This window comes from Danio rerio, chromosome 4, assembly GCF_052040795.2.
Source record: "Danio rerio strain M-AB ecotype USA chromosome 4, GRCz13ab, whole genome shotgun sequence".
NCBI lineage: Eukaryota > Metazoa > Chordata > Actinopteri > Cypriniformes > Danionidae > Danio > Danio rerio.
The window spans coordinates 72,310,001-72,334,170 of record NC_141024.2 but is presented as its reverse complement, the minus strand read 5'-3'; the positions used below and the strand labels follow the sequence as shown (position 1 = coordinate 72,334,170).

Sequence of the window (24,170 nt, the reverse complement as noted above, 5' to 3'; positions counted from 1 at the left end):
ACTTCAAATAAAGACTTGTTACTGCAATGTTTTGGAGAAATTGGGTATTAACATTACTCAGTGTTATAAAGACCCAATTTCCAATAAGTAGACAAAAACAATGATCAGTTCCTGTACAGAACATCCCATGCTATATGTGTACTTCATATGAAATCTTTTTACTACACTGTTTTGGAGAAACGGGGTAATAACCTAATAAAAAGTGCTATAAAGACTACATTTCAAATAAGTAGGAAAAAACAATGGTCAGTTCTTATACAGGACATACCATACTATATCTGTACTACACAAGAAAACTTTTAACTACAGAGTTTTGGAGGAACAGGGTATTAACATATTTTAAAGTGCTATAAAAAACCCAATTCAAATAAGTAGAAAAAAACAATGGTCAGATCTTATATGTGTGTACTTCACATAAAAGCTTTTTACTGCAGCATTTTAAAGAAACGGGGTATTAACATAATATAAAGTACTATAAAGAGTTTATTTTAAATAAGTAGAAAAAAACAATGGTCAGTTCTTATATAGGACATCCCATACTCTATGTGTACTTCACATGAAAACTTTTTACTGCAGCATTTTAAAGAGACGGGGTATTAACATAATATAAAATACTATAAAGACCCCATTTTAAATAAGTAGAAAAAAACAATGGTCAGTTCTTATACAGGACATCCCATACTATGTGTGAACTTCACATGAAACCTTATTACTGCAGTGTTTTGGAGAAATTGTATATTATTATATTTCAAAGTGTTATAAAGACCCCAATTTAAATAAGTAGAAAAAAACAATGGTCAGTTCTTATACAGGACATCCCATACTATATATGTACTTCAAATGAAACCTTTTTACTGCAGCATGTTAAAGAGACTGGGTATTAACATAATATAAAATACTATAAAGACCGCATTTTAAATAAGTAGAAAAAAACAATGGTCAGTTCTTACACAGGATATCCCATACTATGTGTGGACTTCACATGAAACCTTATTACTGCAGCGTTTTGGAGAAATTGTATAATAATATATTTTAAAGTGTTATAAAGACCCCAATTTAAATAAGTAGAAAAAAACAATGGTCAGTTATTATACACGACATCCCATACTATATCTCTACTTCACATGAAACCTATTTACTGCAGCATTTTAGAGAAATGGGGTATTAACATAAAATAAAGTGCTATAAAGACCCCATTTCAAATAAGTAGAAAAAAACAATGGTCTGTTCTTATACAGGACATCCCATACTATATATGTACTTCACATGAAACCTTTTTACTGCAGCATTTTAAAGAGAAGGGGTATTAACATAATATAAAATACTATAAAGACCGCATTTTAAATAAGTAGAAAAAAACAATGGTCAGTTCTTATACAGGACATCCCATACTATATATGTACTTCACATGAAACCTTTTTACTGCAGCATTTTAAAGAGACGGGGTATTAACATAATATAAGATACTATAAAGACCGCATGTTAAATAAGTAGAAAAAAACAATGGTCAGTTCTTATACAGGACATCCCATACTATGTGTGAACTTCACATGAAACCTTATTACTGCAGTGTTTTGGAGAAATTGTATATTATTATATTTCAAAGTGTTATAAAGACCCCAATTTAAATAAGTAGCAAAAAAAACAATGGTCAGTTCTTATATAGGACATCCCATACTCTATGTGTACTTCACATGAAACCTTTTTACTGCAGCATTTTTCAGACATGGCGCATTAACATAATATAAAGTGCTATAAAGACCCCATTTCTAATAAGTAAAAAAAAAACAATAGTCAGTTCTTTTACAGGACATCCCATACTATATGTACTTCACATGAAACCTTTTTACTGCAGCATTTTAAAGAGACGGGGTATTAACATAATATAAAATACTATAAAGACCCCATTTTTAATAAGCAGAAAAAAAATGGTCAGTTCTTATACAGGACATCCCATACTATGTGTGAACTGCACATGAAACCTTATTGCTGCATTGTTTTGGAGAAATTGTATAATAATATATTTCAAAGTGTTATAAAGACCCCAATTTAAATAAGTAGAAAAAAAACCAATGGTCAGTTCTTATACAGGACATCCCATACTATATATGTACTTCAAATGAAACCTTTTTACTGCAGCATTTTAAAGAGACGGGGTATTAACTTAATAAAAAATACTACAAAGACCACATTTTAAATAAGTAGAAAAAAACAATGGTCAGTTCTTACACAGGACATCCCATACTATGTGTGGACTTCACATGAAACCTTATTACTGCAGTGTTTTGGAGAAATTGTTTAATATTATATTTCAAAGTGTTATAAAGACCCCAATTTAAATAAGTAGAAAAAAACAATGGTCAGTTATTATACACGACATCCCATACTATATCTGTACTTCACATGAAACCTATTTACTGCAGCATTTTAGAGAAATGGGGTATTAACATAATATAAAGTGCTATAAAGACCCCATTTCAAATAAGTAGAAAAAAACAATGGTCAGTTTTTGTACAAGACATTCCATATTTTGTGTGTACATCACATGAAACATTCTTACTGCACTGTTTTGGAAAAATGAGGTATTAACATAACATCAAGTTGTATAAAAACCCCATTTCAAATAAGTAGAAAAAAACAATGGTCAGATCTTATACAGGACATGCTAATCTATGTGTGTACTTCACATGAAACCTTTTTACTGCAGCATTTTAAAGAAACGGGATATTAACATAATATAAAGTGCTATAAAGACCCCATTTCAAATAAGTAGAAAAAGACAATGGTCAGTTCTCATACATGACATACCATACTATATATGTACTTCACATGAAACCTTTTTACTGCAGCATTTTGGAGAAACGAGGTATTAAGCCAATATAAAGTGCTATAAAGACCCTATTTCAAATAAGTAGAAAAAAACAATGGTCAGTTCTTATACCGGACATACCATACTATATGTGTACTTCACATGAAACCTTTTTACTGCAGCATTTTGGAGAAAGGGGGTATTAACATAATATAAAGTGCTATAAAGACCCCATTTCAAATAAGTAGAAAAAGACAATGGTCAGTTCTTATACAGGACATCGCATACTATATCTGTACTTCACATGAAACCTATTTACTGCAGCGTTTTGGAGAAAGGGGGTTTTAACATAATATAAAGTGCTATAAAGACCGCATTTCAAATAAGTAGAAAAAAACAATGGTCAGTTCTTATACAGGACATACCATACTATATGTGTACTTCACATGAAACCTTTTTACTGCAGCATTTTGGAGAAAGGGGGTATTAACATAATTTAAAGTGCTTTAAAGACCCCATTTCAAATAAGTAGAAAAAGACAATGGTCAGTTCTTATACATGACATACCATACTATATATGTACTTCACATGAAACCTTTTTACTGCAGCATTTTGGAGAAACGGGGTATTAAGCCAATATAAAGTGCTACAAAGACCCCATTTCAAATAAGTAGAAAAAAACAATGGTCAGTTCTTATACAGGACATACCATACTATATGTGTACTTCACATGAAACCTTTTTACTGCAGCATTTTGGAGAAAGGGGGTATTAACATAATATAAAGTGTTATAAAGACCCCATTTCAAATAAGTAGAAAAAAACAATGGTCAGTTCTTATACAGGACATCCCATACTATATGTGCACTTCACATGAAACATTTTTACTGCAGCGTTTTTGGGAAACAGGGTATTAACGTATGATAAAGTGCTATAAAGAGCCCATTTCCAATAAGTAGAAAAAAACAATGGTCAGTTCTTAAACAGGATGTCCCATACTATATGTGTACTTCACATGAAACCTTTTTACTGCAGCGTTTTGGAGAAACAGGGTATTAACATATTATAAAGTGCTATAAAGAGCCCATTTCTGAAAAGTAAAAAAAAAGCAATGGTCAGTTCTTATACAGGACATCCCATACTATAGGTGAATTTCACATTAAATCTTTTTTACTGCAACATTTTGTAGTATTAGGTTACTAATGTAATTCAAAATGTTATAAAGACCCCATATCAAATAAGTAGAAAAAACAACGGTCAGTTCTTATACAGGACATACCAATACTATATGTGTACTTCACATGAAACCTTTTTACTGCAGCATTTTGGAGAAAGGGGGTATTAACTTAATATAAAGTGCTATAAAGACCCCATTTCAAATAAGTAGAAAAAAACAATGGTCAGTTCTTATACAGGACATCCCATACTATATGTGCACTTCACATGAAACATTTTTACTGCAGCGTTTTTGGGAAACAGGGTATTAACGTATGATAAAGTGCTATAAAGAGCCCATTTCCAATAAGTAGAAAAAAACAATGGTCAGTTCTTAAACAGGATGTCCCATACTATATGTGTACTTCACATGAAACCTTTTTACTGCAGCGTTTTGGAGAAACAGGGTATTAACATATTATAAAGTGCTATAAAGAGCCCATTTCTAAAAAGTAAAAAAAAAGCAATGGTCAGTTCCTATACAGGACATCCCATACTATATGTGAATTTCACATTAAATCTTTTTTACTGCAGCATTTTGTAGTATTAGGTTACTAATGTAATTCAAAATGTTATAAAGACCCCATATCAAATAAGTAGAAAAAAACAATGGTCAGTTCTTATACAGGACATACCATACTATATCTGTACTTCACATGAAACCTTTTTACTGCAGCATTTTGGAGAAAGGGGGTATTAACATATTATAAAGTGCTATAAAGACCCCATTTCAAATAAGTAGAAAAAAACAATGGTCAGTTCTTATACAGGACATCCCATACTATATGTGCTCTTCACATGAAACCTTTTTACTGCAGCATTTTAAAGAAGCTGGGTATTAACATATTTTATAGTGCTATAAAGAGCCCATTTCCAATAAGTAGAAAAAAACAATGGTCAGTTCTCAAACAGGACGTCCCATACTATGTGCACTTGACATGAAACCTTTTTACTGCAGCGTTTTGGAGAAATTGGGTATTAAAATATTATAAAGTGCTATAAAGACCCATTGAAGAACTGACCGTTTTTTTTTACTTATTAGAAATGGGGTCTTGATAGCCATCTAAAAGGTAATTATGTCTCTTTTCTCTAAAACGCTGCCGTAAGAAGTTTTCATATGAGGTACGCCTTTTGTATGGGACGTCCTTTTTAAAAACAGACTATTGTTTTCTTCTACTTATTAGACATTGGGTCTTTATGACACTTTGAATGTTATTATTCCTCCATTTCTCCATAATGCTGCAGTGGCAAGGTTTCATGTAAAGTATGCATATATTATGGAATGTCATGAACGTGAACTGCCCATTGTTTTCTTCTACTTATTAGACATTGGGTATTTAAAGCACTTTATATAATGTTTATGCCCAAATTCTCCAAAACACTGCAGTAACAAATCTTCATCTGATAAATACATGTAGTATGGGATGTCCTGTACAAGAACTGACCATTGTTTTTTTCTACTTATTAGAAATTAGGTCTTTATAGTACTTTAAGTTGATACCTATTTCACCAAAATGCCGCAGTAGGATGGTTTCATGTAAATTATGCATACAGTGAGGGACGTCCTGTACAAAAACATAAAGCACTTTATATTATGTTAATGCCCCAATTCTCCAAAAAGTGGCAGTAAGAAGGTTTCATATTAGGTATGCATACAGTATGGGATGTCCTCTACGAGTATTCAGCAATAGGAAGAGCTGAGCATTGTTATTTTTTTCTACTTTTTAGAAAAGGGGTCTTTAAAGCAATTTATAAGTTTAATACCCAATTTCTCGAAAATGGTGCAGTAATAAGTTTTCACATGAAGTATGCATAAAGTATAGGACATCCTGTATGACAACTGACTATTATTTTTTCTACTTATTAGTAATGAGGTCTTTATAGTACTTCATATCATGTTAGTGCCCCATTTCTCTAAAATGTAGTAGTAAGAAGGCTTCATATGATGTATGCAAATTTTATGAGATGTCCTCTACAAAAACTATTTTTGTATTCTACTTCTAAAAAATGGGGTCTTTAAAACACTTGAATTTTGTTATTTCCCAATTTCTCCAAAATTATTTGGTGAGAAGTCTTCACATGAACTATGTGTATAGTATAGGACGCCCTGTATAAAAACTGGCAATTGTTTTCTTCTACTTATTAGAAATTGGGTCTTTATAGCACTTTGTAATATGTTAATATCCCATTTCTCGAAAATGCTGCAGTAAGAATGTTCCATGTGAAGTACGCATATAGTATGGGATGTCCTATATAAGAACTGACCAATGTTTTTTTCTACTTATTTGACATGCGGTCTTTGTAGCACTTTATAATAGGTTAATACCCCATTTCTTCAAAATGCTGCAATAAAAAGGTTTCATGTGAAGTACACACATAGTATGGGATGTCCTATATATGAACTGACCATTGTTTTTTCTACTTATTTGAAATGGGGTCTTTATAGCACTTTGTAATATGTTAATACCCTGTTTCTCCAAAACACTGAAGTAAAAAGGCTTTATGTGAAGTACCCATATAGTATGGAATATCCTGTATAAGAACTGACTATTGTTGTCTTCTACTTATTTAAACTGTAGTCTTTAAAGCACTTTATAATGGGTTAATACCCCATTTCTCGAAAATGCTGCAGTAAAAAGGTTTCATGTGATACATATATAGTTACATATATAGTATTGGATGTCCTATATAAGAATCAACCATTAATTTTTTCTACTTATTTAAAATGCGGTCTTTATAGTACTTTATATTATGCTAATACCCCGTTTCTTTAAAATGCTGCAGTAAAAAGATTGTATGTGAAGTACACACATAGTATGGGATGTCCTGTATGAGAACTGATAATTGTTTTTTTCTACTTGAAATGCGGTCTTTATAGCACTTTATATTAGATCTATACCCCATTTCCCCAAAGCAGTGCAGTTAGAAGGTTTAGTGTGAAGTAGACATATAGTATAGGATGTCCTGTATAAGAATTGACCATTGTTTTTTCTACTTATTTGAATAGAGGTTTTTATAGCACTTTATAATAGGTTAATACCCCCGTTTCTTTAAAATGCTGCAGTAAAAAGTTTTCATGTGAAGTACACACATAGATTAGGATGTCCTATATAAGAACTGACCATTGTTTTTTTTCTACTTATTTGAAATGGGGTGTTTATAGTACTTTATATTATGTTAAAACCCCCTTTCTCCAAAACGCTGCAGTAAATAGGTTTCATGTGAAGTACAGATATAGTATGCGATGTCCTGTATAAGAACTGACCATTGTTTTTTTCTACTTATTTGAAATGCGGTCTTTATAGCACTTTATATTATGTTAAAACCCCCTTTCTCCAAAACGCTGCAGTAAATAGGTTTCATGTGAAGTACAGATATAGTATGCGATGTCCTGTATAAGAACTGACCATTGTCTTTTTCTACTTATTTAAAATGGGGTGTTTATAGTACTTTATATTATGTTAATAGCCAGTTTCTTTAAATTGCTGCAGTAAAAAGGTTTCATGTGAAGTACATAAATAGTATGGGATGTCCTGTATAAAAACTGACCATTGTTTTTTCTACTTATTTAAAATGAAGTCTTTATAGTACTTTATATTATGTTAATGCCCCGTTTCTTTAAAATACTGAAGTAAAAAGGTTTCATGTGAAGTACATATATAGTTTAGGATGTCCTGTATAAGAACTGACCATTGTTTTTTCTACTTATTTGAAATTAGGCTTTTATGTCACTTTATAGTATGTTAATACCCCATTTCTTTAAATGCTGCAGTAAAAAGGTTTCATATGAAGTACACATATATTATGGGATGTCCTGTATAAGAACTGACTATTGTTTTTTCTACTTATTTTTTAATGAGGTTTTTATATCACTTTATATTATGTTAATACCCCATTTCTTTAAAATGCTGCAGTAAAAAGGTTCATGTGAAGTACACATATACTATGAAATATCCTGTACAAGAACTGACCAATGTTTTTTTCTACTTATTTAAAATGCTGTGTTTATATTATGTTAATACCCAATTTCTTTAAAATGCTGGAGTAAAAAGGTTTTATGTGAAGTAGATATAGAGTATGGGATGTCCTGTATAAAAACTGACCATTGTTTTTTCTACTTATTTGAAATGGGGTTTTTATATCAATTTATATTATTAAGTTAATACCCCGCTTCTCCAAAACAGTGCAGTAAGAAGTTTTCATGTGAAGTACACATATAGTATGGGATGTCCTGTGTAACAACTGACAATTGTTTTTTTTCTACTTATTTAAAATGCGGTCTTTATAGTACTTTATATTATATTAATAGCCCATTTCTTTAAAATGCTACAGTAAAAAGGTTTCATGTGAAGTACACATATAGTATGGGATGTCCTATGTAAGAACTGACCATTGATTTTTTCCACTTAATTGAAATGGGGTCTTATTAGTACTTTTTTCTATTTTAATACCAGTTTCTCCAAAACAGTGCAGTAAGAAGGTTTAATGTGAAGTACACGTATAGTATGAAATGTCCTGTATAAGAACAGATCATTGTTTTTTTCTACTTATTTAAAATGCAGTCTTTATAGTACTTTATATTATGTTAATACCCCGTTTCTTTAAAATGCTGCAGTAAAAAGCTTTTATGTGAAGTACACAAATTGATTAGGATGTCCTGTATAAGATTTGACCATTGTTTTTTTCTACTTATTTAAAATGCGGTCTTTTTAGTACTTTATACGTTTACATTTAGTCATTTAGCAGACGCTTTTATCCAAAGCGACTTACAAATGAGGACAAGGAAGCAATTTACACAACTGTTAGAGCAACAATGAATAAGTGCTGTAGGCAAGTTTCAGGTGTGTAAAGAGTGTGAGAAGCAAAACATTAGTATTTTTTTTTATAGTTAGTGGAGGAGTCAGAGAGGTAGTTGCATTTTAGTAAGGAAAGTGGAGACTAAATTGTTATATTAAGTTATATTATATTATGTTAATACCCCATTTCTTTAAAATGCTGCAGTAAAAAGGTTTCATGTGAAGTAAATTTAAAGTATGGGATGTACTGTATAAGAACTGGCCATTGTTTTTTCTACTTTTTTGAAATGCGGTCTTTATAGTCCTTTATAATATGTTAATACCCCGTTTCTCCAAAACGCTTTAGTAAAAAGGTTTCATGTGAAGTACACATATAGTATGGGATGTCCTGTATAAGAACTGAATATTGTTTTTTTCTACTTATTTGAAATGGGGTCTTTATAGCACTTTATATTATGTTAATACCCCCTTTCTCCAAAATGCTGCAGTAAAAAGGTTTCATGTGAAGTACACATATAGTATGGTACGTCCTGTATAAGAACTGACTATTGTTTTTTTCTACTTATTTGAAATGCGGTCTTTATAGCACTTTATATTAGGTTATTACCCCGTTTCTCCAAAACAGTGCAGTAAAAAGTTTTTATGTGAAGTACACATATAGTATGGGATATCCTGAATAAGAACTGACCATTGTTTCTTTCTACTTATTGGAAATGGGGTCTTTATAGTACTTTATATTATGTTAATACCCCATTTCTCCAAAACAGTGCAGTAAGAAATTTTCATGTCAAGTACATAGTATGTGATGTCCTATGTAAGAACTGACCATTGTTTTTTTCTACTTATTGGAAATGGGCTCTTTACAGCACTTTATCACATGTTAATACCCTGTTTCCCAAAAACGCTGCAGTAAAAATGTTTCATGTGAAGTGCACATATAGTATGGGATGTCCTGTATAAGAACTGATCATTGTCTTTTTCTACTTATTTGAAATGGGGTCTTTATAGCACTTTATATTATGTTAATACCCCCTTTCTCCAAAATGCTGCAGTAGAAAGGTTTCATGTGAAGTACACATATAGTATGGTATGTCCTGTATAACAACTGACCATTGTTTTTTTCTACTTATTTGAAATGGGGTCTTTATAGCACTTTATATTAGGTTATTACCCCAATTCTCCAAAAGAGTGCAGTAAAAAGTTTTTATGTGAAGTACACATAAAGTATGGGATGTCCTGAATAAGAACTGACCATTGTTTCTTTCTACTTATTGGAAATGGGGTCTTTATGGTACTTTATATTATGTTAATACCCCATTTCTCCAAAACAGTGCAGTAAGAAAGTTTCATGTCAAGTACATAGTATGGGAAGTCCTATGTAAGAACTGACCATTGTTTTTTCTACTTATTGGAAATGGGCTCTTTATAGCACTTTATCATTTGTTAATACCCTGTTTCTTAAAAACGCTGCTGTAAAAATGTTTCATGTGAAGTGCACATATAGTATGGGATGTCCTGTATAAGAACTGACCATTGTTTTTTTCTACTTATTTGAAATGGGGTCTTTATAGCACTTTATTTTATGTTAATACCCCCTTTCTCCAAAATGCTGCAGTAAAAAGGTTTCATGTGAAGTACATATATAGTATGGTATGTCATGTATAAGAACTGACCATTGTTTTTTTCTACTTATTTCAAATGCGGTCTTTATAGCACTTTATATTATGTTAATACCCCGTTTCTCCAAAATGCTGCAGTAAAAAGGTTTCATGTGAAGTACACATATAGTATGGTATGTCCTGTATAAGAACTGACCATTGTTTTTTTCTACTTATTTCAAATGCGGTCTTTATAGCACTTTATATTATGTTAATACCCCGTTTCTCCAAAATGCTGCAGTAATAAGGTTTCATGTGAAGTACATATATAGTATGGTATGTCATGTATAAGAACTGACCATTGTCTCTTTCTACTTATTTGAAATGGGGTCTTTATAGCACTTTATATTATGTTAATACCCCCTTTCTCTAAAATGCTGCAGTAAAAAGGTTTCATGTGAAGTACACATATAGTATGGTATGTCCTGTATAAGAACTGACCATAGTTTTTTTCTACTTATTTGAAATGCGGTCTTTATAGCACTTTATATTATGTTAATACCCCCTTTCTCCAAAACGCTGCAGTAAAAAGGTTTCATGTGAAGTACACATATAGTATGATATGTCCTGTATAAGAACTGACTATTGTTTTTTTCTACTTATTTGAAATGCGGTCTTTATAGCACTTTATATTAGGTTATTACCCCGTTTCTCCAAAACAGTGCAGTAAAAAGTTTTGATGTGAAGTACACATATAGTATGGGATGTCCTGAATAAGAACTGACCATTGTTTCTTTCTACTTATTGGAAATGGGGTCTTTATAGTACTTTATATTATGTTATTACCCCATTTCTCCAAAACAGTGCAGTAAGAAAGTTTCATGTCAAGTACATAGTATGGGATTTCCTATGTAAGAACTGACCATTGTCTTTTTCTACTTATTAAAAATGGGGTCTTTATAACACTTTAAATCATATTAATATACAATTTCTCCAAAACAGTGCAGTAAGAAGGTTTAATGTGAAGTACACATATAGTATGGTATGTCCTGTATAAGAACTGACTATTGTTTTTTTTCTACTTATTTAAAACGGGGTCCTTATATTACTTTATACTATGTTAATTCCCCCGTCTCTTTAAAATGCTGCAGCAAAAAGCTTTCATGTGAAGTACACACAGAGATAAGGATGTCGTGTATAAGATCTGACCATTGTTTTTCTCTACTTATTTGAAAGGGGGACTTTTTAGTACTTTTTTTCTATGTTAACACCCCGTTTCTCTAAAATGCTGCAGTAAAAAGGTTTCATGTGAAGTACATATATAGTATGGGATGTCCTGTATAAGAACCGACCACTGTTTTTTTTCTACTTATTTGAAATGGGGTTTTTATATCACTTTGTTGTGTTAATACCTCATTTCTCCAAAACAGTGCAGTAAGAAGGTTTCATGTAATGTACACACATAGTATGGGATGTCCTGTACTAGAACTGACCATTGTTTTTTTCTACTTATTTGAAATGAGGTCTTAATAGCACTTTATATTGTTTTAATACCCCATTTCTCCAAAATGCTGCAGTAAAAAAGTTTTATGTGAAGTACAGATATAGTATGGATGTCCTGTATAGGAACTGACCATTGTTTTTTTTCTACTTATTTGAATTGGGGTCTTTAGAACACTTTGAAATATATTATATACAATTTCTCCAAAACACTGCAGTAAAAAGGTTTCATGTGAAGTACACATATAGTATGGGATGTCCTGTATAAGAACTGACCATAGATTTTTTCTACCTATTTAAAATGTGGTCTTTATAGTATTTTATATTATGTTAATACCCCGTTTCTTTAAAATGCTGCAGTAAAAACGCTTCATGTGAAGTACATAAATAGTATGGTATGTCCTGTATAAGTACTGTCCATTGTTTTTTTTCTACTTATTAGAAATGGGGTTTTTATATCACTTTATAATAGGTTAATACCCAGTTTCTCCAAAACGCTGCAGTAAAAAAGATTTCATGTGAAGTACACATATAGTATGGAATGTCCTGAATAAGAACTGACCATTGTTTCTTTCTTCTTAATCGAAATGGGGTCTTTATAACACTTTATATTTTGTTAATGTCCCACTTCTCCAGATTGCTGGAGTAAGAAGTGTTTATATGTAGTATGCATATTGTATGTGATGTTCTGTACAGGAACTGATCATTGTTTTTTGTCTATTTATTGAAAATTGGGTCTTCATAACACTTTGAGTAATGTTAATGCCCAATTTTTCCAAAACGCTGCAGTAACAAGTCTTTATATGAGGTTAAGTATGGGATGTCCTGTATAAGACCTGACTATTGTTTTTTTTTTTTCTACATCTTTTAAATGAGCATTTTTTTTCCAAATTGCTGCAGTAAAAAGGATTCATTTGCATATATGCATATAGCATGGGACATCTAGTATCAGACCTGATCACTCTTTTATTTAACTTATTCCAAACAATGTATTTATAACACTTTAAAGACTTTATAGCTCATTAATAGCCCATTTCTCCAAAATGCTGCAGTAAGTTATTATGAGGTATGCATATAATATTGGATGTCCTGTCCATACATAGTTTTCTTCTGTTAACTTAAATGAGGTCTTTCACATGAGGTATGCATGTACATCCATCAGAACCAAACTTAGTTTTTTTTTTCTACTTATTTCTTTATAGCACTTTAAAGTGTGTTAATGGTACATTTCTCCAAAATGCTGCAGTAAAACAGGCTTCATATGATGTATGCTTAGTATTTGACTTCCTGCATCAGATCTTATTGTTGTTCTATTCTACTTATAACAAATAATAAGGTCTTTACAGTCATCTAAAGTGTAATAATGCCCCATATCCCATATACTGAAAGAAGCATACAAAATCCCCTTTAAATAAAACCAACATATATTTGTAACTTAAACAATGTTTTGTTGGACTACTTTATGATTGTTTTCACTTTCTGAGGTCAGCCACGTTGTATAAAATTGCATTTAACCTTATTTGCAATGTACTGTAGTTGGCTAGGAGAAGTAGAAACGCATTCTGTGTATTTAGAAATCGTATATTTATTCTGTCCGTTTGATCTGCTATAAAATCATTTGAAGCAAAAAGATAAACTTGAGGAAATTAAAGGTAAGCCCAGAAACCAATTTCTTAAAATAACAACAGTCAAAAAAAGCTAATAAATTGTTTAATAAAGCATACGTGGGAGGAAAGGGGGATAAACTTATATTTCGTTGTCATCTCTCTGTTCTGGGCGAAATGGGTGCTCTGTGGAGCGCTCTCTGTGTGGCTGCTGACATTACCGTAATGATAATAATACGCGCGCACCGAAATATAAAGCGCGGCTGGCTTGACTGTGTTTTTCCGAACCGCGGCTGGCTTGACCGCAGTTGCGAAAACCAACCTTAGGATTGTATTGAAGTAACCATCGTCAAACTTTGTAGTAAAACCATAGCAGATTCAAAGTGTTATAAAAGTTTGTCTGATTAGAACTGAAACTAATATCCTATTAACAAACCACACCCCAATGGTAAGTTTATTTATTCAGCTTCATTGTTCATACATGTTTTTTTATGAGACATCAGGCTCGGCTCCAGCTTGGAACTTTAGGGTGGGCTCTGGGACATTTCGGGTGGGCCAACAAAAATGTAGAAATCAAACAGTTTTAATTCAAAAACAACAATTATTTTAAAGGTAATATGATAATTTACAGCGTTTCAAAAGTAATGTGTTTATCATTTTTAATGTTCTCTGTCATAATTGCTTGCTTAAGTGATGTTTGCCAGGTTTTGCAAGAAAACTCCAGAACAACACGTTGCTCTCCATGGACTATATGGGTGATCCTATAGTTTTTTTTTTTTTTTGTGCAACAAAAAAAGATCATTGGATTAACTTGCATGAATTACACTAAAGGATAACTCTGTGTGTTTTTATAAATCTGTGTGTGTCTACTTAGGCTACTGCATTATATGGTATTCTGCTCATATTAGTATACTACTGTACTTGAAAGGTTTCATTCCTGCTTTGTTTTTGTTGTTGTCGACTCATTTGCTATGCAAATAAGAAGCAAACCCGCTGATAAATGATCTGCTGTTACTGAATTTTTCAACATTTATAGTAAAAGAGAAATGGCTCATATGAATTTTTACACTCTGCCTGTTATTACAATATATTAACATATTTTCGATCAAAGAAATTTAGCATGAGAGACGTCTTTCAGAAATGTGGTAACAATGTAACTCAATTATTGTACGCTGTCCAACTGCTTTATTTATTTATTTATTTATTTGATGCTTTATTTATTGCTTTATTTATTTATTTATTGCTTTATTAATTTATTTATTGCTTTATTTATTTATTTATTGCTTAATTAATTTATTTATTGCTTTATTTATTTATTTATTGCATTATTAATTTAAAGCTTTATTTATTTATTGCTTAATTAATTTATATATTGCTTTATTAATTTATTTATTGCTTTATTTATTTATTGCTTTATTTATTTACTTATTTATTGCTTTATTTATGTATAGCTTTATTTATTTATTACTTTATTTATTTATAGCTTTATTTATTTATTGCTTTATTTATTTATAGCTTTATTTATTTATTGCTTTATTTATTTATTGCTTTATTTATTTATTGCTTTATTTATTTATTTATTGCTTTTTTATTGCTTTATTTATTCATTGCTTTATTTTATTATTTATTGCTTTATTTATTTATTTATGGTTTATTTATTTATTTATTTATTTATTTATAGCTTTATTTATTTATTTATAGCTTTATTTATTTTTTATTTATTACTTTATTTATTTATTGCTTTATTTATTTATTTATTGCTTTATTTATTTATTTATTTATTGCTTTATTTATTTACTTATTTATTGCTATATTTATGTATAGCTTTATTTATGTATAGCTTTATTTATTTATTGCTTTATTTATTTATAGCTTTATTTATTTATTGCTTTATTTATTTATTGCTTTATTTATTTATTGCTTTTTGTTGCTTTATTTATTCATTGATTTATTTTATTATTTATTGCTTTATTTATTTATGGTTTATTTATTTATTTATAGCTTTATTTATTTATTTATAGCTTTATTTATTTTTTATTTATTGCTTTATTTATTTATTGCTTTATTTATTTATTTATTGCTTTATTTATTTACTTATTTATTTCTTTATTTATGTATAGCTTTATTTATTTATTGCTTTATTTATTTATAGCTTTATTTATTTATTGCTTTATTTATTTATTGCTTTATTTATTTACTTATTTATTGCTTTATTTATGTATAGCTTTATTTATTTATTGCTTTATTCATTTATAGCTTTATATATTTATTTATTGCTTTATTTATTTATAGCTTTATTTATTTATAGCTTTATTTATTTATTGCTTTATTTATTTATTTATTGCTTTATTTATTTATTTATTGCTTTTTTATTGCTCTATTTATTCATTGCTTTATTTTATTATTTATTGCTTTTTATTTATTTATTTATGGTTTATTTATTTATTTATAGCTTTATTTATTTTTTATTTATTGCTTTATTTATAGCTTTTTTTATTTTTTATTTATTGCTTTATTTATTATTTATTGCTTTGTCTATTTATTTATTTATTGCTTTATTGATTTATATATTGCTTTATTTATTTATTGCTTTATTTACTTGTTTATTTATTGGTATATTTATTTAATTATTGCTTCATTTATTTATTGCTTTAGTTATTTATTGCTTTATTTATTTATTTATTTATTACTTTATTTATTTATTGCTCAGCGACACTACCCTCACCAACCGTGCCATTAGTTATATTCACGTCTAGGGCGGCAGAATAAAGAGGGCGGTGTCCGCGACACTACCCTCACCACCCATGCCCTCAGTTATATCTGCGTCTAGTGCGGTGGAATAGAGAGCGGCGTCCCCGACACTACCCTCACCACCCACACCCTCAGTTATATCCACAACTAGGGTGGCAGAATAGAGAGGGCAGCGTCAGCGACACTACCCTCACCACTCGTGCCATTACTTATATTCACGTCTAGGGCGGCAGAATAGAGAGGGCAGTGTCCCCTTACACTACCCTCACCTCTCGTGCCCTCAGTTATATCTGTGTCTAAGGCGGTGTCCGCAACACTACCCTCACCACCCCCACCCTCAGCTATATCCGCGTCTAGGGTGGCAGAATAGAGAGGGCGTCCACAACACTACCTTCACGACCTGCACCCTCAGCTATATCCGCGTCTAGGGCAGCAAAATAGAGAGGGCGGCGTCCGCGACACTACCCTCACCACCCGCACCCTCAGTTATATCCGCGTCTAGGGCGGCAGAATAGAGAGGTCGTATGGAAGGCCAAATGGGTCAGACTTCACAAAACGCCGTGATTTTCACCGTCTTTTCGTCTTAAACATCGTTTTTGGAATGACACGCTTTTGGTAATAGGCACAGTTTGAACCATTCGGCCTTCCATAAGGGCGCCGTCCACGACACTACCCTCACCACCCGGCTTCCACAACAGAAACGCCAACTGGCCCACGTGGGACTCGAACCAGCGACCTTCTTGCTGGCGACAGTGTCACTCCCTAAATACAAGTTATATAGAAATACCAAATCACATATCCTTGATTCTAATGGATTTTACAAAACGCTCCAAGCTTTTCTTGTCTTGGGAACTGAGGTTGTGTTAGTTATACCCTCTTTTTAAGAGCTATTGTGGAGATGGGTATGTCCTGATGGCTGATTATTTCCATCTGGTATCCATTTATTTGAATGAAGAGCATTAATGGCAGACAAAGGGCAAATGGAAATCAACCCATTTCTCCTTAAGACATTTTGCATCCAAGATGCTTTGCATGAAGAGTGATACTTAAAAATGTGTGTAGGTAGAGATTACAAATAGAGAGAGAAAAGGGGAATATAGCTAAAGGCTTGGTGTCGATGTTTAAAGTAGGGTACTTAGTGATATTCACGACATCTGCTGTTAAGGTAATTTTGCGATTTACTCATGTTCAGATAATTTTTTTCAGTATTTGTGCTTAAAGCTCACCTGTTTCTGAATGTGTTTGTGATCAGCGATGTTCTTTCTACTATTTCAGGCTCTATATACGCTGGCAGATCCAATGAACAAGCTCTTACATTTGCTGTTTTGGCTTTCAGGTGAGCGTGTGCGTGTACAGATGTGGTCCCTTTTAATTTTGTCCTGGCCAGTTTCATTAGTTGAATGCTTCTGTTCAGCCACCATTCGAAAGCAATATTCGATTATTTTTGTTGATGATTAATGGCTCAGTTTCAAGTTATACTAGTGGCCACTTTAGTGTTTCTTTGTTTAATGGAAGAATACCGGCCATTATGTCCACACCTGTATGTGTAAACACATGGGTCAATCCAACGCAATCTCACAGCAATTCGTAACTTTTTGATTTCGTGGCTAATTCGTATGAATTCGTACAATTTAATTCGTACAATTTAGTGCGATTTGCTTATCAGCCAATGACGGTTGGGGTTAGGGGCGGGGTTGGCTGCCACGCCTCCTTTTTAAAGACGTACATTTTCGTATGACTAAACTCGTACGAATTAGCCACTACACTGACAATACGTCAAATACTTGCGTTTCCTTGCGAGATCAGGCTGATAAATTTGCATTTTTCAGTATTTTCGGCTTAGTCCCTTTATTAATCAGGGGTCACCACAGCAGAATGAACCACCAACTTATCCAGCACATGTTTTTAAGCCGCAACCCATCACTGGGAAACATCCATACACACTAATAGTCATGAAGCCTGCATGAAATCCTGATAGTTGTTAAGTCACCGTTTACTGGGAAACCTGTTCCTGCTGAAAAATCCAGCTTAAACTAGCCTAGGCTGGTTGGCTGGTTTAAGCTGATCGACCAGGCTGGTTTTAGAGGGGTTTTGGCCATTTCCAGGCTTGTTTCTAGCCATTTCCAGCCTGGTCTTAGCTGGTCAGGCTGGAAAATGACCAGCTAAAACCAGCTTGACAGGCTGGTCAAGCTGGTTTTAGCTGGTCATCTCCCAGCCTGACCAGCTAAGACCAGGCTGGAAATGGCTGGAAACCAGCCTGGAAATGGCCAAAACCCCTCTAAAACCAGCCTGGTCGACCAGCTAAAACCAGCCAACCAGCCTAGGCTGGTTTAAGCTGTTTTTTTCAGTAGGGGTGTTTACTTTATTTTCAAGATCTGAGGTAAACTATCTGATGCTGCCTTCAATACCTCAATGAATGTCACATCAAATGACTTTCAAACTCACATTGGTCACACTGAACGCTGAATAAAGCACAAAATCAGTATCTGAGGGGATCAATGTCATAGAAGTATATTCTGTTGATCAACCGTGAGGAATTGAGACTGAAATTTCAGGAGTGTTTGGACAAAAATTGCTATTGGTATGAAAAATGTGGTGTAGGCTCGATAGTCAGGAACGCTCGCTCCTGATGGTGTTGTCAATTTGACAACCTGCCTGAATGTGGAGTCATCGGAGGAGGGGCCCAGTGAAAAAGTATTTGGTTTTCGAACAGCAATACTACTTCAACAACTAGGTGTCAATCTTATATGCACCTTATTATATTAGATTAAAAATAAACAATACATTTGGGATAATTATAGCATGTTAATTTCCACATTAAACATGTTCCTCTCGAACAGGGTACTTTCCGTTCGCCGGGGGCACATTATATGGCTATGTTCCCATCCAAAAACAAATGACTTGGGACCAGGCACAGGCTTACTGCAGGCAGAATCACATTGACTTGGCCACTGTTCAGAGGAGCGAAGACTTGGCATATCTACTAGAAGCGGCTCATAAAATGGGTGCGATGGCTTGGATTGGACTGTACAATGACATCAACAGCTGGCGGTGGTCTTATCAGAACGAGAACATTACGTTCTCCAGTTGGATGCCTGGAGAACCAAACAACAATGGACATGAAGAGTGTGGTGTGATGAGTTACAGCACATGGGGAGACTGGAGCTGTGCTACACTTTTCCCCTTCTTTTGCTACAGTGGTAAGACATGCTAAAAGCACATGTGACTTATGTTATATCATAATGTGATATTCCTGAGTAGATGAAACCAGTAGTTGCTCTAAAGGACCCGATATACTTCAAATAAGTGAAGTTTATTTATAAACTAATTTCGAGAGGAACACGTGCCTATGATTGATTGAGGCTGGTCCCTCATTATACAATTTATGATTCACCAATATGATGATTCCTAAGCCACTATAAATACCCTCAGTTCTATATCACAGCCATCTTCGTTTTGAAGAATCCCCCCTTCCACCCCTACTCCTCCTCCTTTCCTAGATGGGTGGCCCAGTGGTTAGCACTGTTGCCTTACAGCAAGAACGTCACTGGTTCTAGTCCTTACCAAGCCAGCCAATGTTTCCGTGCGGAGTTTACTAGTTCTCCCCGTGCTCATGTGGATTTCCCCCAGATTCCCTGGTTTCCTTCTACCGTCCAAAACCATGCATCTTAAGTTAACTGACTAATCCAAATCGGCGCCATCGACATGCTCCTAGTGAGTAAGAGCAATCCCTATCTGTTCATTAGCTACTACAGAAGGGGAGTTCTCGAGATCTACCTAAGCTCAAACTCCCCTCTTGCCTTGCAAACGGGAGGGAGCCCAGGGCTCTCTCCCAGGACAGCATGCCAAACAAGCTTTATAATCAATCCTCAAGTGTGAACTCTTGAATGTCTATTTCGTTCTTCGTTTGACGGCGAAAAGAAGTTTGAAAAGGCTAAGTGAGGGGATTGTTTTTGGACACTCCGACACCCCCGCACTGTAGTTGGCAGGGTTGTAAATGCGGCACCGGTGCACAACACAACAATGATGGCAGCTCCGAGAGAAGAACGGTGTTGTAGCCATTTTTTTGGTAAGTGTTGTATTTACAACCCCAAATCAGTTGGGACAGTGTGGAAAATGCAAATAAAAAAGGCAGTATTGGTTTTTAAATTTACTTTGACTTGTGTCATTGCAGACAGCACAACAAACATTATTTAATGTGTTCCTAATCATTTTTATAGTTTTAAATTTAAGATTTTGATTCTTGCAACACGTTAACAATAAGTTGGGACAGGAATCAGGTAAACTTGTTGAATAACGATGTGATTTGAAACAGGTGATGTCAACAGGTGATTGTAATTATGACGTGGTACAAAAGCAGCATCCAAGAAAGGTCTAGTCCTTTAGGAGCAAAAATTGGCCGAGGATCGCCAGTTTGCTAACAAATATGTGAGAAAATTATTGGAATGTTTGAAAAAAGTAATCCTCAACGAAAGAGGAAGACATTTGGATATTTCACCTCCAACAGTGCTTAACATCATTAAAAGATTCAAGGAATTTGGAGGAGTTTCAGTGCGTAAAAGACAAGGGCGCAAGGCTAAGCTGAACAACCGTGATCTCCGACACCTCTGGAGGTGCTTCATCAAGAATCCCCATTCATCTATAAGAGATATCACCACATGGGCTCAGGACTACTTTGGCAAACCTTTGTCAAGTACCACAATATGTAGTTACAGGCACAAAAGCCAGTTAAAACTGTACTGTGCCAAAAGGAAGCCCTATGCTAACGTTGTCCCGAAGCACCATCGACTTCTCAGGGCTCAGAGGTATCTGGCATGGACCATCACACAGTGGAAATGAGTACTGTGGACAGATGAATCAGCACTTCAGGTATTTTTTGGGAGAAATGGAAGTCGTGTGCTCCGGACCAAAAAAGAAAAGTCTCATCCAGACTGTTACCAGCAACTGTCTGTCAGGGTATTGGGGTTGTGTCAGTGCCCTTGGCAAAGGTAACTTGCTGAAAAGTACTTATTTTAACAAGACAATGCAAAACCAAATTATGCACACATTACAAAGTCGTGGCTGCGGAAGAAGAGGTCCTTGACTGGCCTGCCTGCAGTCCTGACCTGTCTCCAATAGAGAATCTGTGGCGCATTTTGAAGCGCTAAATGCTAAAATAAAGACCCTGTACTGTTGCCCGCCTTAAGACTTGTTAGCTGGAAGAATGGGACAGAATTACACCTGAAACACTTGATCACTTGGTGTCTTCGATCCCTAAACTTCTTTAAAGTGTTGTGAAAAGGAACGGCAACGTTACACAGTGGTAAATGCTTCACTGATACAACTTTTGTTGAAATGTGTTGCAAGAACCAAAATTGTAATATGTGTTTATTTTGACAAACACAACAATAGAAATCATGAAGAACACATTAAATGATGTTTGTTGTACTGTCTGCAATGAAATACAAGTCAAAGCAAATGTAGAAATCACCGCTTTCTTTTTTATTAGCGTTTTCCATACTGCCCCCACCTTTTCTGATTTGTGGTTGTAGTATAAACGACTTTGTAATAAAGTTTACGGCCCTTTGGCCACCGGGAAGAAGGGGTCGGAGAACCGACGCAGTTTTAAAATATTTATTAATAACTGAAAGCAAAAGTAAAACAATATGCCCGGGCCCGGTCCTCTCTCTGCTTCCTCTGCCATCGTTCCTCCTTTTATATTCCAGAGCTCCTTCCGTGGGATTCGAGGCCGGTGCGCACCACAGGTGCATCCACTTACACGGCGGCCTCATTCCGTTCCCACAGCTCTCGGCCACGCCCTCTCGCCACAGACTTGTTTGTCTTTTATTTCGTCATTTCATTTGTTGGATGAAAACGAGGAGATGGCAGTACGTCGAAAGAAGCATTTGAGACACAATTTTTTACAACTTCATACATTTTGGTTGGAAGATTATTAATTTAGGAGCCAGTTTTGTTTGTTTGGTCAACTATTCAGAAATTAAACAAGAAGCTTGAATAAATATAGTGAAATGAAGCGTGGCTGAAACAAAGCCAACTACCATGCTTCAAAACACCACATACTAGCAAACAGCCTTCTCCACGAGAACCACCAACATATTTTTGTTGCTTATATTTGATGCGAAAAGACAGGCACCGCTGTATGTAGTCCCATGGAATATATGTAGCACAACGAAGTGGGCTTCCCATGGGGGATTATGACCCTCTCTAAGTCTTTAAAGTATCTTCGTGATCAACTGTACTTCAAGTGTGTTGTTGTTTTGGATGTTGCTCCCCTGTCCGACACCTGTAAAATGAGAAATGAATCTAGGGAAGGGGTCAACAAACTTTTCCTGGAGGGCCGGTGTCCTGGAGAGTTTAGCTCTAACCCACAGGTGTCAAACTCAGTTCCAGAAGGGCCGCAGCTCTGCACAGTTTAGTTCCAACCCTAATTAAACACACCTGATCAATCTAATTGAGTCCTTCAGGCTTGTTTGAAACCTACAGGTTGGTGTGTTGGAGCAGGGTTGGAACTAAACGGTGCAGGGCTTCGGCCCTCCAGGAATTGAGTTTGACACCCCTGCTCTAACCCTAATCAAACACACCTGAACGAGCTAATCTCAGCTAGGTATACTTGAAACACCCAGGCTGGTGTGTTGAGGCAAGTTGGAGCTAAACCTTGCAGGGCACCGGACCTCCAGGACTGAGATTGGTGACCCCTAATCTAGGGGAACAATCCGCACGTCAATGTTCCAAGACACGCCCATTGATTGCGTTATTGTCAAGCACCAATGATAACTCAAAGGTGTCTAGGAGCCAAAATAAACTTCCCGAACTTTCGATTTTGTTTAAAGCATAAAGGAGCCAATCAGAACAAAGTGTTGACCAACTTTTTATTTATGCCTAAAAATTATTTTAGTTTGTGGAAATTCATCGGATATTTCAACGCAATCTCACGGCAATTCGTAACTTTTCGATTTAGTGGCTAATTCGTATCATCTAATTCGTACAATTTAGTACGACTTGCTCATCACCCAATGACGCTTGGGTTTAGGGTTGAGTCCTCCTTTTTAAAATCCTACATTTTTGTACGAATTAGCCACTAAACTGACAAAACGTAAGATACTTACGTTTTTATAAGTGAGATCAGGCTGGATGTTCTCTTTAAAGTATTCATGCTCATGAGGTTTACGTACACACTACAATCTTAAAAAATGCTGGGTTGTCGTAACCCAAATATTGGGTCAAACTTAAATTTGAATAACACGATGGTTGTGTTTGTCCATATCTGACCCAAGGTTGGGTTACACCAATCCAGGAGTTTTTTTTTTTTAATTGGTACTTGTTCGAGAAACGTGTCTAGCTGTGGTAGCTACAGACAAATATAACCCATTCATTTTACACAGAGGGGGGGAAGCATGTCATTATCGTTATTATTTTTTTACAGTAAATGGAACAAACAAGTTTGTTTTTGTCAGCAATGCCGTTACCTGGAAGGAGGCCCAGAGCTACTGCAGACAACATTACACGGACCTGGCCGTCATCAGGAGTGCAACCGAGAACAATCAGCTGTCTGCAATCACAATAAACAACGCTTGGATTGGTTTGTTCCGGGATGTGTGGAAATGGTCGTACAGCACAAATGTTTCCGTTGCTGTTCTTACCTGGATGTCAGGACAGCCTGACATGACTGGAACCATAAGACCCTGTGCTGTCGTATACCCTTCGGGAGTGATCGATGATCAGCCCTGCTCAACTCTCAGCTCTTTCATCTGCATGGATCACTGTGAGTTTCATGTCTGATCTTTGGCTACCCGCTGCACACTGCAGTACGACTTGCAAATCGCTAGAAATTCTATATTAAGTAGCCTTGACTTATATGTACTTACAGAGAAACTAATCATTTGTTACCGTGTACTTAT

The 24,170-nt window shown here is 34.4% G+C and overlaps 1 protein-coding gene across 6 annotated transcripts in view; it reads left to right on the top strand.

Annotated features, from left to right (window-relative positions):
- Positions 1-24,170, top strand: part of LOC141381826 (hepatic lectin) — a 55,314-nt gene that overhangs the window by 19,836 nt on the left and 11,308 nt on the right. For 5 of the 6 annotated variants that reach the window (XR_015942621.1, XM_087250438.2, XM_087250440.2 and 2 more), the window contains 3 exons: positions 17,548-17,608; positions 19,113-19,472; positions 23,696-24,034. Coding sequence is in view for 5 of the 6 variants with exons in the window: in XM_087250438.2 (XP_087106564.2) it covers positions 17,572-17,608; positions 19,113-19,472; positions 23,696-24,034 (736 nt within the window). In the remaining variant the exon portion in view is untranslated. Of the gene's footprint in view, positions 1-13,829; positions 13,970-17,547; positions 17,609-19,112; positions 19,473-23,695; positions 24,035-24,170 lie in introns of all 6 variants that reach the window. The other variant, XM_088650659.1, reaches the window with a different exon arrangement.